Source organism: Cheilinus undulatus, linkage group 19, assembly GCF_018320785.1.
Source record: "Cheilinus undulatus linkage group 19, ASM1832078v1, whole genome shotgun sequence".
Taxonomy (NCBI): Eukaryota; Metazoa; Chordata; class Actinopteri; order Labriformes; family Labridae; genus Cheilinus; species Cheilinus undulatus.
Genome location: NC_054883.1, coordinates 4,350,067 through 4,367,226, shown reverse-complemented (window position 1 = coordinate 4,367,226; position 17,160 = coordinate 4,350,067). Strand labels below are relative to the sequence as shown.

The window sequence follows — 17,160 nt, the reverse complement described above, 5'->3', positions numbered from 1 at the left end:
AAGCTGTAGCTATGCTAGCTACATAGTTAATATTACTATGTAAACCAACATAACTATGTTAGCTTTAGAAATATGAGCTTTAGCAAAGTGAGCTTTTGCAAACATAGTATAAGCTAATGTGGCTAACATAGCTTCATTGGCTTTAAAGGTCACATAATATGCAAAATACACCTTTTCAGGATTTTATCACAAAAACATGTGCCCCTGGCCTGTCCACAATCCCCACCTTTCAGAGAGTGTGTGCCAAAACAAGCCGTTCTCAGATTTTGCCCCTCATGATGTCATGTGAGGAGTTAGCTCCGCCCCCAGTTTGGTTGGCCCTCCCCGCTTGGAAGAGAGCTCCGCCCTCCTCTCCTGATGCTCCTCTGAAAGTCATATCCATTAAGGCACATCCATTTCCTGAGGGAGGCGGAGTCATGTGTTTTGTTGCTCTGATTGGCCCATAAAGAAGTGACAGACAGAACGTTCATCCAATCACACTCTGAGTTTTTGTCAAATCCTCTGCTGTGTATTGAAGGTTTTCTAGATGGATGTGTGAAACTAATCCATCCTTTTTAGTTTTAGTCCACTTTTAGTCAACGAAAACTCAAAAACATTTTAGTCTAGTATAGTCCATACAAAGTCCTCATATTTTTGTCTTTACTTTTAGTTTGCCTAAATCTGGTACTAAATCGTGGTAGTGTGTCCTCTGCACTCTGCCAAACCTGGGGTCCCTGCTTTCTTCAGCTCAGAGGCAGAAGAGATACAGCTGCATTGTTTTTTAACAGACTTATCCACAGTGGAGAAATATCTTGGATTTTTAATGTCAGACAAAAATTACATTTTAGTCAAGTTTTGACAAAACTGAACTTTTGTCAGTTTTAGTCATCACAGCTCTATTTTTGTTAGTTATAGTCTTGGGAAAAAAAGGCTGTCGGTGAACATTTTTAGCCAAAGTTTTAGTCGACGAAATTAACACGGGTTTCAAGTGTGGTCCTGGAAAATCTTGAGAGTTGCTGCTGAGAGTTATTTGTACTGTTACACTAAATTTGGTATGACTTTTATTACGTTGGGACAGTTACATATTGCTGCTTTAAAACAATGAATAATTACTTACTTATAGTGTTGTTTGATTACATTTTCCAGTAAAAAAAAAATGCAGCTTATGGTGAATTTGAATGGTTTATGCTTGGCCCCAGCTTAAACTCCCCTCCTCTACAGTCCAATAATGCTTCCTAATCCAAGGACACATTCCCACAATCCTGCTGTTCCATGCAATTTCACATGCAGACCTGACATCAGCCAGACCTTGGAGGGATCTTCTCTCCCGGTTTATCCTTGAGTGTGTCACGAGATTGAGATATTACGCTCAGAGCTTCAGGCCGACTGCCATCTCCTCCCTTGTCACTGCATCCGTCAGCGAGCCGGACGGCCTGACTGACACACCTGAAGGCGCAAGCTAAGGGATACTGTAGGAAGGATTTACTCTTCATTTCATACACTGTCATCTTCTTGTTCATAACAGGGGAAGATATTGGCTTTCTGACAGATATTTCAACCTGCTTCTTCACTCACTGTCAACAAGAAGCAGGCGGGGATAGAATAAAGGCGATCATTAGTCATTCTTTAGATGAAGCTTGAAAATATTGTCCAAAACGTGAGTGTAATTGATGCTTACATGGTTGTTGCATTAGCCCTGGGAGTAATTAAACTCAGGCCCAACAGGGATAAATATCACTTTAGACTTTGACTCAAAGGGAGAGCTAACATTTGTCTATCAGCACAGACTTTCAGGGGTCCTGACCTCCATGGAGAGGCAGGGGGACAGGTGCAGGCTGATGATGTCACACGCCTTCTAAAACCTCCAGTGATTCCCATGAAGCAGCTCCAGTACACGGATCTGCACGGGTGCACAAAGAAGAGAGAAATCCATCAAGGTATTTGAGATTATGGACATTACTGCATAGTACATCATGCACAAAGCCATGCCCAGCCTGCATGGGCTTACAGGACCAGCATTAATGCAAACCAGACCTAGATAAATAATGCTGCATAGAGGAAGTCTCGTCTTGTCATCTTTAAGTCTGTGGGATTTTAAAAAATGAGTTTTCAGTTAGATGCCTCAAATTATGACTGTTTGATTGTTTTTTTTCCCTGTAGAGTTAAAAATATATACCTGAAAGCTTACCACCTGTGAATTTGAAAGCTTTTTCACATGTGTTGAACTGTGGATTTTAACAAGTAAGACAATAAGACAACAGTTTGTTTCAGCCTTTAAAGACTCAGTTAAGTGAAATCCAAAGTTTGTTTCTTAACACTCTGGATATGTGGGAATGTGGTTGCTGTAAACGTGAAAACACTGAGATCTACATGTGACTGAATTTTGGATTAAGACCGTTAAAAAGTTTTTCACCCCTTTCCTGACTTGGTTTAATGTGGGCGGGGCCAATATGTGGACGTGAGCTTATAGTAAGGGATGGCCCCGCCCCTCTAACACTACAATATAAAAAGCACGGCTACTCATTGCGTGGCTCGTGAGCCATGTGCGGCTAGTCAAACTTTAATTGGTGGTTCACATGGAAGCATTAAATAACACAATAACACAGCCAATGTATTTGGTGGATCTGATAAATATATACTGTATACAGTGCTACACACTTAAAAAAGATCGCATTTTATTTTTACTTTGACCTAATAATTGTAGTCTCTAAAAAGGTGGTCAATCGTCAAAGCTGGAAACAGCACAGTCTTGGAGAGTGCATGCGCTGTATGTGTCAGCTTTTCACAGCTTCTCACGCTAGCCAGCGTAATATGCACGGAGGAAAAAATGGATCGATTTCTTATTAAACCGAGGAAAAAGCCAGATGAACAGGCTCAGAGTAAGGTGAGAAACGAGGAGGATGAAAATGCCGAGGATGCAACAACTGAAAACAACAACAAGAGGACACTGGAGAAAGGACCAGCAAGCAGACGCAATGCATTCCAGGTAAAAAACGAAAGGTACGAGGCATAGAAGATGAGCACAGGACATTTCAAGAAAAATGGACTGAAGAATTTCTATTTTTCCTCCATGGAACGAACCCATTGTGTTTAATATGCAAACAGACCTGCTCTGGTTTTAAACGTAGCAACCTAGAGCGCCATTTCAAAACTGCACATCCAAATTTGAATGAAACCTACCAACCCGGTAACCTGACACGTCAGATGGATGTGTTTCACACATCCATCTGGAAAACCTTCAATACTAAGCATTTGGGAAAGAGCAGAGCCTTTGAGCAATCAGGCTTCGTCATGTGTTTTGTAGCTCTGATTGGCCAGTAAAGATGTGACAGACAGAACGTTTATCCAATCACCCTTCAAGTTTTATTTTCAGATCCTCTGCCCTTTCCCAAACGCTTAGTATTGAAGGTTTTCCAGATGCATGTGTGAAACTAATCCATCTGGCGTGGTCAGGTTACCTTAGCTGGTCCTCAGCTGGAAACACAAGCAGGTGTTGGCCACTTCTGGAGTTTGGTGTCTGAAGCAGACATTCCCACTTTGAAACCATTCGTACAGAAAGTGTTGTCTTTTTTTATGAGCACATACACATGTGAGGCAACATTTTTAACCATGAACATTATCAAGAGAAAACAGAGAAACCGGCTGACACGTGCACGTCTTCAATGCCTCACAGTGATTGCAACAACAAACTACAAATACAACATGAACAAAGTAAAGAAGATGCACGCCACCTTCTGTTCATCACAGTACTGAGGTAATGCTGGTTTGAATGAAATGTGTATTGGCTGTGTAATCACTGTGTAGTAGGCTGACACCTTAGTATTCAGTAATGATTTTCCTTCTGTGGCTTTCGGTTTAACTAAAGTGGCTCTCCTGTTGTGTCCGTCCTGGTAATGTGGCTCACATGAAAAACATTTTGAGGATCACTGCTCTACAATATAATAGGTCTGCTAAAAATAAGAGTGATTCCACCCAGCGTTTTTCTAACTTTGATATTACTTCAGACCACTCAAAAACAATATTCATAATTCAAAATCTTGTTGACTCTTGGTTGTAACTACACACTGACATAAATAAAGCATTAGTAAAGCTTTAGTTACCTAATCATCTTTACAGCTTTATCCATTATTCATATGTCATTTATGAACAGATCTATAAATGTTTTATTGATGCATTAGTAAAGCATCCTTAGCCCTAACCCTAACTGTGTAGTCTTTATAAAATGTTTTCAAAATATTTAAATACCCACAACTCCTAAATATTTAGAAAAATACTTTTCATTCAACAAAATAAAATCTAAATTAGTTACTTTACTATAAACATACTGTACACCGGTGGTTTTCAAAATTTTTCCACCCAAGGCACACCTAAGGTTAGGCCAAAATCTCAAAGCACACCATATTTAAATCAATTCAAAATAGACTTTTTAAATAATGTTACAGTCAAGGTGGCCTCTAAGGGGAAATAAAGGGAAGAGGGCAAAAAGGTAGCAAAATAGATCAGAAGTGGCAAAAAAGGGTTAGAGTCACTAAAAGGTGGTAAAAAGGGGTTAAAAATGTTTTAAAAAAGGGCATAATTGGACAACAAAGTGGTCAAACAGAGGCAAAAGTAGGCAAAAATTGGCAAAAAGGTGGCATAAATGGATTGAAAGTGTCAAAAAGGTGGCAAAATAGATCACAAGTGGCAGAATAGTAACAAAAAGGGGTTAAAAGTGATTTAAAAAGGGCAAAATTGGGCAAAAAGTGGTCAAAAAAAGGCATAAGTGGGCAAAAATTAGCAAAAAGGTGGCTTAATAGGGTTGAACATGTCAAAAAGATGGCAAAATAGATCACAAGTGGCTGAAAAGTGGCAAAAAAGGTTAAAGATGTTAAAAGGTGGTAAAAAGAGGTTATAAGTGATGGGAAAGATGGCAAAAAAAAATTGCCAAACAATAGCAAAATTGGGTGAAAAGTGGCAAAAGGGTAGCAAAAATGAGTTAAATGTGGCAAAAAGTTCCAAAAAAGTGTCAAAAATGGGTCTAAAATAGTAATAAGAGTGGCGATATTGGTAAAAAAAAATAAAATAGAATAAAAAAAAAGCATCCAAAAGGTTTAATTTGTCAAAAGAAGTGGCAAAAATGGGTTTAAAAATTGGTTAACTTGGTTAAAATGAATGTATTTGAATTAATAATTTTAACAGCAGTTTGAACCCGATAATACTGTAGCTCGCCATGCTTCTCAGCTTTTAATGAGGTAACTGTTAGCCAGGATGCTAGCACCAATGCTACTGATCCAACACACATACACTGATATCATCAATAGATTCCAACCGGGGAGGGCCCATTCTCTGGGGTTTTCAGGGGTCCACCCAGGTCTGTGGGCAGGCCTGGTTACAGTGTTTGCCATAAAGTTGTAGTTGTAACATATTGTACAAATTCCTACTCCTAGACTTGCCTTAAGGCACGCTAGTGTGCCTTACCACACCATTTGAGAACCACTGCTGTACACAACCATTTTTAAAGTTACTTTTGGTGTACTTACATTGTAAATAAGGTCATCTCAATGTATCTGAATATTTCATTAAAACAGGGATATTTAACTATTTACATCCACAGTAAAAGATTCATTTAGATACACACAAACATTAAAATAAATCAATAAAGCCAACAGATTTAAGGAGGTCATAACCGTGTTTAATGATTATACAAGACAACAAGAAATGTTACATTTTAGGCACAACAGAGCACATATTCCACACAGAGGCACTTATTAGTGTTTGATTAATTAACACAGTTGCATTACAGAAGACACACAAATCCACAAACTATTGCACTCTTAAACTTGCAGGTTCTAAATATGTGATGTAGGTGGTAAATCTTAATGTTACTGATTATGTTGAGCAGTAGCAAAGTGGTTATGTTATACCCAGGTTATTTTCTATTTTTGGATAATTGGCTTGTATATTTTGAGTATTTGTTTTAGTAATATTTAATATCTATCCGCTGCATCTCAGCACTTCTTAGCCTGGATGGCCTTCATCAGAGGGACCCATCGAGACGTGCTGGTACCCCTCGGTTTGACCTGACTCGGGCTCGGCCACATGCTTCTCTTGATATTCACAGGGCCGTCATGCTCGTCTGCCTCTGAGGTGATCTCCATCTTCTGGATGACAAGCTTCAGGAGGTCCTGCTGCTTCTCCATCATGCTTGACATCTCCTTCATCCTGAAGGCAGAGTCAGTGTAAACTTTAGTGGATTTATAGTCAGGTTTAAAGAGCCTCTATGTGCCTTTTACAGGAGGACACTGTAAGTCACTGCTCTCCTTTGGTTCTCTATGACCACTAGGGGCCACTGTTGTACCAAAAACAAGGATGAAATCCTTTGAAAAGCTTACCTGTTCTTCTGCTTCATGAGCTCAGTCTGCAGAAAAGTGCAAGCCTGTGATTTGGCCTTAACACGACTCCACACCTCCTGCTGCTCCTCATCACCCAAGATCAGGGTCTTAAAGAAATACTGTCACAGAGAAAGGAAGGAAAACTTTATCCAAAACTAAAAATGTAAATACTGTAAATACTGTAATGTAAATGAATGCAGCCCACCTTGGTGCACTTGCGGTTAGGGTAGATGATCAAAGAGGGTTTGTCGACTTGTTTCAAGAACCAGTAAGGCAGCTTGTTTTCCAGAGCGGTGTGGAGGTCAACCTGCGCTCAGAAATTCAGATTTATGCATCATAAATCAAACTTCTACTCAAAGTAAACCTGGGATTTTTCCTTATTAAGGCTAACACCTTATAGTATCTTGCCTCCAAATGTGGTTTAAAAATGTTGTCTACATTAAAAAGTGTTTCTGTAATTGTAGACTCTACTTACCTGCATGGCTATACGTTTTAGGGCTGCATTTCTTTGTACTTCAGCAATGTCTCCAACAGCTAAACCAATCTACAACAGAGCCACACAAACAGAAGCAATATTTTTCCTCATTTAAAAACAGTTTTCAGGTTTAGTTCTGCAGTTTGAGGTGCAGGAGCCCATTATAATACAATATATACTTACCATCAGGTTCACCAGCAGGATGGGCATGAGCAGAACAAAGCCGACAAAAATGAAGATGGTCACGTAAGTAAAAGGAAGATTGTGCTTCAGAAGAGGCTCCAGGAAGTTGTTTTGGTAGTTTAATTCCCCGACCATCATCACATAGGTTTGCATGACTGAGAGCGGCACGCTGTCAAACATTTTCTGAGGGAAAAACAAAAAGAAAAGTTAACCTTGTTTAAGTGTTTTATCTGCTATTAGGTGGTGTTTGTTCTTTCTTCTAAAGAATGCTAAAACAAACAGCAAAGAGACACATATATGGGTTTAATACTGATGTAAAAATGAAACAAGACTTTTTCTTCTGTAATGAAGAAGTTTCAATGTAGGGTATCTATGTTGATATCTTAATGTCAGGTGTTCACTGGAGAACTATGATCCATCTTGATAAGAGTTGACAAAAGAAAAGCACAGAAAAACTGTAGCTAACATTCTGCAAGCCAAGATCAAGATACCATACCATGCCATGCCATACCACACCATGCCAGACCAGACCAGACCAGACCAGATCATGCCATGCCATACCATGCTATACCACACCACGCCAGACCAGACCAGACCAGACCAGACCAGACCATGCCATGCCATACCATGCTATACCACACCACGCCAGACCAGACCAGACCAGACCAGACCAGACCAGACCATGCCATGCTATGCCATGTCATGCAATACCACACCATACATTTCTACAAAACACAACATAATATGGTATGATATCTTGCCATACAACATCATACCATACAATTTACAATTAGATACATAACAGTATGACAACATGCAACGCAACATCACACAACACTGTAAAATGTCATCTGATATGATACAATACGGTACAGTAAGGTATGATATATTAGGACAAGACATGAGACGGCAGGGTTTGATTCAATATCATACCTGATGATACCGTATGATATATTATGATATGATACTACCAACATGGTATGATAAAATGCCATGCAACAATATTCGATACAATACAATTGAATTTGATACATTGTGATATGAGGCAATTCAGTACAATTTTTTGATATGGCTTTTTCATTGTAAAGGCATCCGAACAACATAAGAAATGGGGACTTCTATTTTGAAGAATGTCAGAAATAACAAGTTTATCGCTGAAAAAACCCAGCTTTAGCAGAGATACAGTACAATACAATACAATTCATCTTAATAACCCATTCCAAAAAACGTGTCTCGATTAAAACTTTCAATGATAACTTTTGATTTCTATGCAGCCACAAATAGCAGCCAGTTAGCTTAGCTTAGCCTGTATTATTTTGATTTTGAAATGGAAAAGTACAGAGTGGCAATTTATAAATCTTCTAAGCGTATTCCTTAAAGCGTTCAACAGACAGATTTGTGTCCAACGTCACAATCTAAAATTAGTGCAAGCACAGTCCTGCAGACTGTCAAACTTGCAATTATACATTTATTTCCAGTATTGCTTGGGGTCCTGTGCCAGTCCTGGGGCTGACAAACTTTCATTAATCTTTTTTTTCAACAGTGGTTTGAAATGTCAAAGTTTGCATTGATAGAAGGGAACGTTCCTATGGAGGTCCACTGACCTATGATGTAGTATTTAACTGAATGCTGCTGTACTATCCCTCATTATCAGGGAAACCACTTGATGCAATCCATGGCTTCATCTTTCTGGAGGTAACCCCACTCACCAGAAAGTGAGTAATTTCCCCAAGCTTTTTTTTTTTTCTTTCTTTCTTTTTACATACTTTTAGCCAACCCAAACACAGAAATTTTAGATTAAACACCTTGCAAAATTGAGCAGTTTAATCTTTAATTTTGCCACAACTCATAAAATTTTTGTTGGTATTTTCATTGAATTAATCCATATATACCTATATGAGTTACATGAATCTATATTTAAAGGTTTAAATTAAACTTCTGAGGCAAGAAACTTTTGAGTTTAGAATAAGCTATGGGGGGAAAATACTAAGATGGGTTATTCCACAAAAAATGTCCAGATTTGTTGGTCTAAGCACGACTGAAAGATTGCAGAAAAACTGGGGTCATTTATAACTTTCCTACAAGTTTTCCTGACTTTTAAGTATCCACATTCAATAAAAATAGTTTTTATTCTATTACCATGACTGAAAGTAAATGTGTCTTAGATTTGATTAAAAAACGTCAAGATGAATAAATTCAGAAAGTATTCTTCTATTTTTAGAACATTGACATTTTTATTGATAAAGCCAGGCAATAAGAGACACAAAAGTCAAATCTAAGACACAATGGAGCACAGATTCCACATATCAGCACAAGATTAACTGTAGTCTATGTAAAGTGACACAAATGCACAAAAACTCACCGACAAAAGAAGTTAGGTTGTATGAAAATAGTTGATGCGAGGCTAAATCTGTGTTTTAAATATTTCTTTCATGTAGACATGTGTTTATGTAAAATATACCAAAAAAAATCTTAAACTGTTTGATAATTTACATTTCAAACGTATCTATTTTTTTTGCATTATTAATATAAAGTATTTGTTTTGTTTGTGATATTTAATATTTATCTGATGCTTCTCATTTTTTCTTGGCCTGGATGGCCTTCATCAGAGGGACCCAACGAGATGTGCTCTGGACTCTAGGTTTTGCCTGACTCGGGCTCGGCAGCACGCTGCTCCTGATGGTCACAGGGCCGTCGTACTCGTCTTCCTCTGAGGTGATCTCCATCTTCTGGATGATGAGCTTCAGGAGGTCAAGCTGCTTCTCCATCATGCTTGACATCTCCTTCATCCTGAAGAGAAACGTGTCAGAGACAGAGTTAGTGTAACCTGAGAAGATTTATTGTCGGGCATTTAAAGAGCTGGATGCTCCTTTGTGCTTATTATAGAAAGGATGCAATGAGTCACAGCTCTCCTATCAGTGTGTTTCTCTATGACCACTAGGGGCCGCTGTTGCATCAAAAACTTGGATTAAATTCTTTGACATACAACAGATGCTGTATTCATTTAAAAGAGAGCAAGTATTTCTGTTTGCAGGAAGCATAAAACTAACTCAGATGTGCTTATAATGAGAGCCTTTCATACTTTACCTTTTCTTCTGCTTTAGGACCTCAGTCTGTATCCAAGAGCAGCTCTGGGATTGGGTCTGAGTACGACTCCACACTTTAGGTTTCTTTTCATCACCAGTCATCAGGTACCAGAAGAAGCGCTGTCACAAAGAGAGGGATGGGAGATGAGATAAATTAAAAATACAAACTTATATGTTGTAGGCTATATCTTTATAATAATTGGTGCTGCCTACCTTGGTGCACTTGTGGTTAGGGTAGACGGTCACAGAGGGTTTGTCGACTCTTTTCAAAAACCAATAAGGCAGCTTGTTTTCCAGAGCAGTATGGAGGTCAATCTGTGCTCAGAAATTGAGATAGTTAGAAATGGAATAAAAAACTATTTGATTAAAATTTTTAAGCAAGCCAAATGTCATTATGAAAAGCATTATGAAACTGTCTATGTGGCACCTCACGTTCCAAAAGCAGCGCAACCCTTTTGTCAATTTAGCCCTTAGCTCAGGTGGTCTCCTGCCAGCTTTAAAAATTGCATACATTAGTGGCTTTACACCACGTTCCAAATTATCATGCAAATGATATTTTTGTCTGATTTTCCTAAATAGTTAATGCAAATGACAGTCAGTATAATTTTCAACTCATCCACCATTAGAGCATAATTCAAATTTTATGGAACAAAACATTTTATAGGTTGTAAAGAACTGAAAATGGTCATTCATTGAATTTGCAGCATTAGGAGGTCACATTTACTGAAATCAAAGCTATTTCAATCAAAAACATCTTACAGGCCAAGTTCCATGTTAACATAGGAGCCCTTCTTTGATATCACCTCCAAAATTCTTGCATCCATTGAACCTGTGAGTTTTTGGAGAGTTTCTGCTTGAATTTCTTTGCAGGATGTCAGAATATCCTCCCAGAGCTGCTGTTTTGATGTGAACTATCTCCCACCCTCACAGATCTTTAGCTTGAGGATGCTCCAAAGGTTCTCAACAGGGTTGAGGTCAGGGGAGGATGGGGGCCACACCATGAGTGTCTCTCCTTTTATGGAGGATCCTACACCTTGAGGTTGGTGGGACTCCAGAGGCATGAGGTGATGAATTTGTCTGTCAGAAACCTTCCTTATTATGCCTTTATCTGCACAAACCTGTCTGTGCTCTGAATCAGCCACAAATTTCTTCACAGTACGATGATCACGCTTAAGTCTTCGTAAAATATCGAAAGTTTTCATAACTTTTCCAAGACATTGAACTATTTGAGGTTTTTTCAGCAGCAGAGATCCTTTTTCTTTCCCATATTGCTGAAACCTGTGGCCTGCTTAATAATGTGGAACGTCCTTCTTAAGAAGTTTTCCTTTAATTGGGCTCACCTGTCAAACTAATGGTCACAGGTGTCTAAGATTGATTTCAGGGATCCAAAGAGACACAATACCATCCATGAGTTTCATTAATAAACAAAAAGCGGAATGTTCATGAAACTAAAATCCAATTTGCATAATAATTTGGAACGCGGTGTACTTCCTGCCTATGTCCCAACATACCTGCATGGCTATACGTTTTAGGGCTGCATTTCTTTGTACTTCAGCAATGTCTCCAACAGCTAAACCAATCTACAACACAACCAAACACAAAGTGAATCATTTCATAATTTGAACTACCAAATGCTGTTTACGAGACAAAGACATCTAAAAGGAGCCAAAAAAATAACTGAATACTTACCATCAGGTTCACCAATAGGATCGGGATGAGCAGAACAAATTGCACAAAAATGAAGTAAGTCATGGGACCAAAAGGAAGCTGACGCTTTAGATAAGGTTCCAGGAAGTTATTTTGGTAGTTCATTTCCCCGACCATCATCACAAAGGTTTGCATGACTGAGAGCGGCACACTGTCAAACTCATTCTAAGGGTAAGAAAAGAATGCCAATTTATCTTATGAGAGAGTTCAATCTACGAGAGGGTTTCATTAAGTAAAAATGTAAAAAGTAGACATGTATCTTCATAATGGTGATTGTTAAGTTAACCTAAATGTAATGTTTTCTCCTGTATAACATGAGTTTTCTTTTTTCTAGCTAAATAAAAAACAGCTAAATAGATAGCTAGAGAGATAGCTAGATCAAATCCTTAAAGCTAGCTGCCTTGCTAGCTAGCTTGATGTGGAAGCATCAGTTAGCCCTGCTTAAGCCAGGTGTACACTGTGATTTTAAGCCGACCATACGGCAGTCGTGGCAGAATTTCATCTCACAAGGTACGACTGAATCGTTTACAATGCACGACCATCATGCACGAGTTGTGTGCTCACACTGTACGATCCAACGGTCATGCATGATCTGAGTGCTCACACTTTGCGACTGAAGTCGAGACGGACTGTGATAGAAACCCCCAGAGTTTCATTTTTAAAAAAGTCTCACACACTCAGGTTGAAGTGTCTCCAGGTCATACTCTCTCTCTCTCTCTCTCTCTCTCTCCCCTCTATCTCACCTGCTCTCTCTCCCTCTCTGTCCCAAACACACAAACAGCATCTCCTCAGTGTCAGCTGCAGGTCTGCAGATAGGAATATTTCCTGCTCGTTTATTTCGTTTATCATAGAAAGTCATTGCAGCTGTTGTCATGGTAATTTAGGACGTTGTTTACAAAGGAAAACAATCCCCCAAAGTTGTTTATTCTGCTTGTTTTTCTGCTCTCACTGTGAAGTGTCTTGAGTTGTACAACCAAACTATCAAACATGCCAGAAATCCTCCCGACCAGTCAGAAGCAGGTCGTGGGGTCATAGTCAGGCTGTGGTTAGCTGTCGTACCGCCCTGTACACAGCACATCAAATGACGCCCAATCCGACTGAGAGTCGGCCCGACTTTGAAGTGAGTCTTGCGACTGTAAATTCGTGGCTGAATTGCAGGAAAATCACAGAGTGTACACCCGGCTTTAGCTTACCACAAATGCTCCACAAGTGTGTTAGATTTCAGTCAGCGCCATGCTAGCCATAGCATACCTTTGTCTTTAGCCTCCAAAGTCTAAATGAGATTTTTCCTCTTTTTATGTTGATGTTGTCGTTTCACACTGTTAAAGTGTCCATTTCTGTCAGGTCACGCTTAGTGTGTTTCCTTCTCTTTCCTACCTGGTTGAGCATTAGAGCATGGAACGCCAAACCGAAGGCTAACAGCATGTACATGAACAGCATTACTATGCGCATCAACGTCTTCATGATCTCTCCAAACATCACAACATAGATGCCAACGCCCTCAAATCTGGGGAGAGAGAAGATTACACCAGTTAGTGGTCTACGCTGTCAGGATACATTCTGTTGAAAGGTTTTTTTAAAGTTTGATAAAAACCAAACCTCTGGAGATAAAGAAGAAATCCAACCCAGGAGTTTAAAACTGCCAGTGCCCCTGCTTGCCAGTGCAGGGAACCTTCCGCATTGACCATGATGGGAATGACGAAGAGGAGGCAGAGGATAGCTGAAAACCAGTCGTTGTGGTTGGAAAGATCTCTGAAGTATTTCCAGCGCTTTCAAATGATGAAAAAAGGCAGAATTACAAAAACCTTTTACGGACCAACTTTTCTTCTCGTTCTAATCAAAACGACTGAAGTGTAGGGGTGACTTTCTGACTGTGGTCATTTACATCAGAGGTTGCTCCATCCCTCACATTTGATTGCTAATGTGTCCTCATGGACCTGCTGCTGAACAGATTTATTGGCACATGCTTCATCTGAGGTAATGACATGCTTGTTGCCGTACCTGTTCAAATATCCGCACCACTTCTTTCACTAAGGAGTAGATGCTCATAACCAAGACCATGAGCATGCAGACGGACAAAAGCACACTTTGCTGTGAAACAGGAGAGAGACATTTAGTTCTTTTTGGGGATAATAATTATTGACATCTCTTAATGAAGTCTATGGAACTAGTTGGAATTATACACAAGTGGCAACTCAAACATACAACCCCAATTCCCAAAAATTTGCAATGCAATCATTTGTAAATCTCATAAACCAATACTTTGTTCAGAGTAGAATAATCAGTATGTCTAATGTTGAAACTGACATTTTACCATTTTATTAGAAATATCAGCTCGTTTTGAATTTGATCGCAGCAACACATGTCATAAAAGAAGAGATAGAGTCACTACTCTGTAAAATTCTGGAAGGGAGGAAACCTGATACCTGAGTTTTAGGAGAGGAATGTTGTCCCATTCTTGTCTGATATAGGATTCTATCTGCTCAACAGTCCTGGATCTTCAATGCCGGATAATTTGTTTTATGATGCAACAGATGTTTTCTATTGGTGAAAGGTCTGGACCGCAGGCAGGTCAGTTCAGCACCTGTGAAGCCATGCTGTTGTGATGGATGCGGTATGCGGATTAACATTGTGTTGCTGAAATATGCCAGGTCTTCCCTAAAAGAGATGTTGACTGGATGGAGGCATGCGTTGCTCTAAAACAGTGATACTTAACGTGGGGCACTAGAGCCACATGTGGCTCGTTTGTGATGATTTGTGGTTCTTTTGTGTCGAAATTTGAAATACTAGTCCCCCAGAAAACCTTAAAAAAAGGGAAACTTGACCTCAGAAATGATCCATTGCATGTCACATTAATCAGTTTGTTTCTCACACTTATATAGTTGGCTCTAATTATCAACCTTTATCTTTTGGTTGTATATTTTCATTGCAATTTTTTACCATTTGCAATCCTTTTTTACTTCGTCAAGCCAACTTTTGTCACTTTTTTTTGCCACTATTATCCAGGTTTTGCCCCTTTTTCCCCACTTTTTTACACTTTTAACCTGCTTGCTGTTTTTGCCACGTTTCACCTATTTAAGCTGCCCTTTACCACCTTTTTCCCAATTTTTGCCTCTCTTTGCTGCTTTTGCCCACTGTACCACCTTTTGTTGCATTTTGCCCATTTTAGTCACTTTTCACTCATTTTTTGTCACGCTTTAGCCACTTTTTGACCAATTATGCCGCTTTATGCCCTTTTTTGCCACTTTTTCTCCACGTTTTAGCCACTGTTAACCCAGTTTTGCCGCTTTTTGACTATTTTTCCCCCTTTCACTTATTTTTATTGCCACTTTAACCCATTTTTGCCACTTTTAACCACTTAGATCGTGGCTCTTGCAAAGGTATTTTTCAACAATTTGGCTTTTTGGTTGAGCAGGGTTGAGTAATGCTGCTCTAAAACCTCTATATACTTTCAGTTTTGATAGTTCCTCTCCAGATGTGTAAGCAGCGCTTGCATAGGCACTTATGCAACCCCACACCATCAGCGACGCAGGCTTCAGAACTGTATCCTGATAACAGGCTGGATGGTCCCTCTCCTCTTTAGTCAGTAAGACACAGTGTCTGTGGTAATTTTTTATTATTTTCAATTTCAATAATTTTGTTTCATCTGACCACAGAAAAGTTTTCCAATTTGCTTCAGTGTATTTTAAATGAACTTTGGCCCAGAAAAAGAGATTTCTTCAGTTTCTTTGAATCTTTCAATGGTATTATGAACTGTAGATGGTGAAATATTCAAGCCTTTTATGGTTTTATATTAAGGACATTTTTTCTTCAATTGTTCCACAATTTTAGACACAGTCTCTGACAGATTGGCAAACCTCTGCCAATCTGTATTTTTAAAAGAGAGCTTTTTCCATTAGTACCACTTACTTCTCAGCATTTTATAGGCCCGTCCCTACTTTTTTAGATGTGCTGCTGCCATCAAATTCAAATTGCTGTTCTTTTGTGAAGACATTTTGAGTTTATGAGATTTGCAAATAGTTGCATTTAACATTTTATAAGTGCCCAAACTTTTTTTTCGTAGTGGGATTTTAGAATTTAATGGGATTTCAATGCCAGTACATTTATGAAACAAACTGAAATGAACAGTGATGCCTTTGTGTGACCCACAAAAGCAAACAAGACCAGTGGAAAGATGTTTGATAATTTCTATGCAGTTAATTTGATGCTTGTTGCAGGTCAGGTGTCAGATGCCAAGACCTTCATTTTCAATGAAAAAGTGATTGCAACATTAGATTTTCAAAGATAGCATGATGAGATTTATCATCACATACAAATACCAGTATGTGTAAAGGAGAAAATCTACAACAAGATAATGAATGCATGGGGCGAATGTGGCCTAGTGGTTTAAGGCATGCCCCATGTACGTGGACGACCCGGGTTCGAATCCAGCCCAAGGCCCTTTGTCTGTCCCCAACTCTCGTCCCTGTTTTTGACTCTATCCACTGTCCTTCTCTATCAAATAAAGGCGCAAAAATGCCCAAAATAAATCTTTAAAAAGATAAGGAATGCAACTTTGTCCACAGGGGCGCCAAGATCAACACATAGAGAGCCTCTTACAGTTACTTTAGTTGAATGCTAGCTGATTATCTTCAAGCATTAGAAGACAAATTACTCAGAAATGTGTTGCCATGCTTTGCAGGCACTGATAAATGAATAAAAAGCATTATCAGAGCTTTAAATTGTTTGTCATTCATACCTCAATGAAAGAAGTGGGCACCATGATGATTTCATGCTCGCCTGTTTCAGTGATGTTCAGGGAGGGTCTCAGATTTATGATCAGGTGAGTGAGGGGCAGCAGGCCTAAGATGTATATGATCATATTGAGCACATGAGCCTTGCTGCCATAGGCAACCCTGTGGATTGAAACAAAGAAAGAGACATTAGGGCCCCTTTAAAATCATCCTGCAGAATAAATGATCTTTCTTATACTGAAATCAGAAACATGTCTGATGGAGAAATGCCAGTGTCAAGCTTACGCACCACTTCATTGCCAGGTACTTCTTGCAGACGGGATGGTTGAGGAGTTCAATTCGGTTGTACTGCACCATCGCCTGCAGAAAAGAAAACAGAAAAATCGCCTGCTGTTAACGGCACATTTTCTACAAGCAGCCTGACAGCCAGAGCCTAAAAGATTTAAAAGTGAATGCATCTTATTGATCTCCTAAGGCATAATATAGGATGACATCAGCAGGCACAAACATGCTATGAGGAGTTTCTAATAAATGGTGGCAGAAAAAGCTGTTTGTTTTTGTAACAAATAGAATAATTTAATGCAACTGTGTATTAAAAGACGCTGCAAGCTACAAGCCCTTTAATG

The 17,160-nt window shown here is 39.1% G+C and overlaps 1 protein-coding gene across 1 annotated transcript in view; it reads right to left on the bottom strand.

Annotated features, from left to right (window-relative positions):
- Positions 1 to 5,966: 5,966 nt before the first annotated feature.
- Positions 5,967 to 17,160, bottom strand: part of trpa1b (transient receptor potential cation channel, subfamily A, member 1b) — a 38,977-nt gene continuing 27,783 nt past the window's right edge. Inside the window, exons 18-27 of the mRNA XM_041814677.1 lie at positions 16,824 to 16,894; positions 16,540 to 16,696; positions 13,803 to 13,892; positions 13,401 to 13,570; positions 13,179 to 13,308; positions 11,784 to 11,966; positions 11,606 to 11,674; positions 6,556 to 6,657; positions 6,351 to 6,469; positions 5,967 to 6,180 (exon numbers count right to left, since the gene is read on the bottom strand). Of these exons, the coding sequence (XP_041670611.1) occupies positions 5,967 to 6,180; positions 6,351 to 6,469; positions 6,556 to 6,657; positions 11,606 to 11,674; positions 11,784 to 11,966; positions 13,179 to 13,308; positions 13,401 to 13,570; positions 13,803 to 13,892; positions 16,540 to 16,696; positions 16,824 to 16,894 (1,305 nt within the window). The remainder of the gene's footprint in view (positions 6,181 to 6,350; positions 6,470 to 6,555; positions 6,658 to 11,605; positions 11,675 to 11,783; positions 11,967 to 13,178; positions 13,309 to 13,400; positions 13,571 to 13,802; positions 13,893 to 16,539; positions 16,697 to 16,823; positions 16,895 to 17,160) is intronic.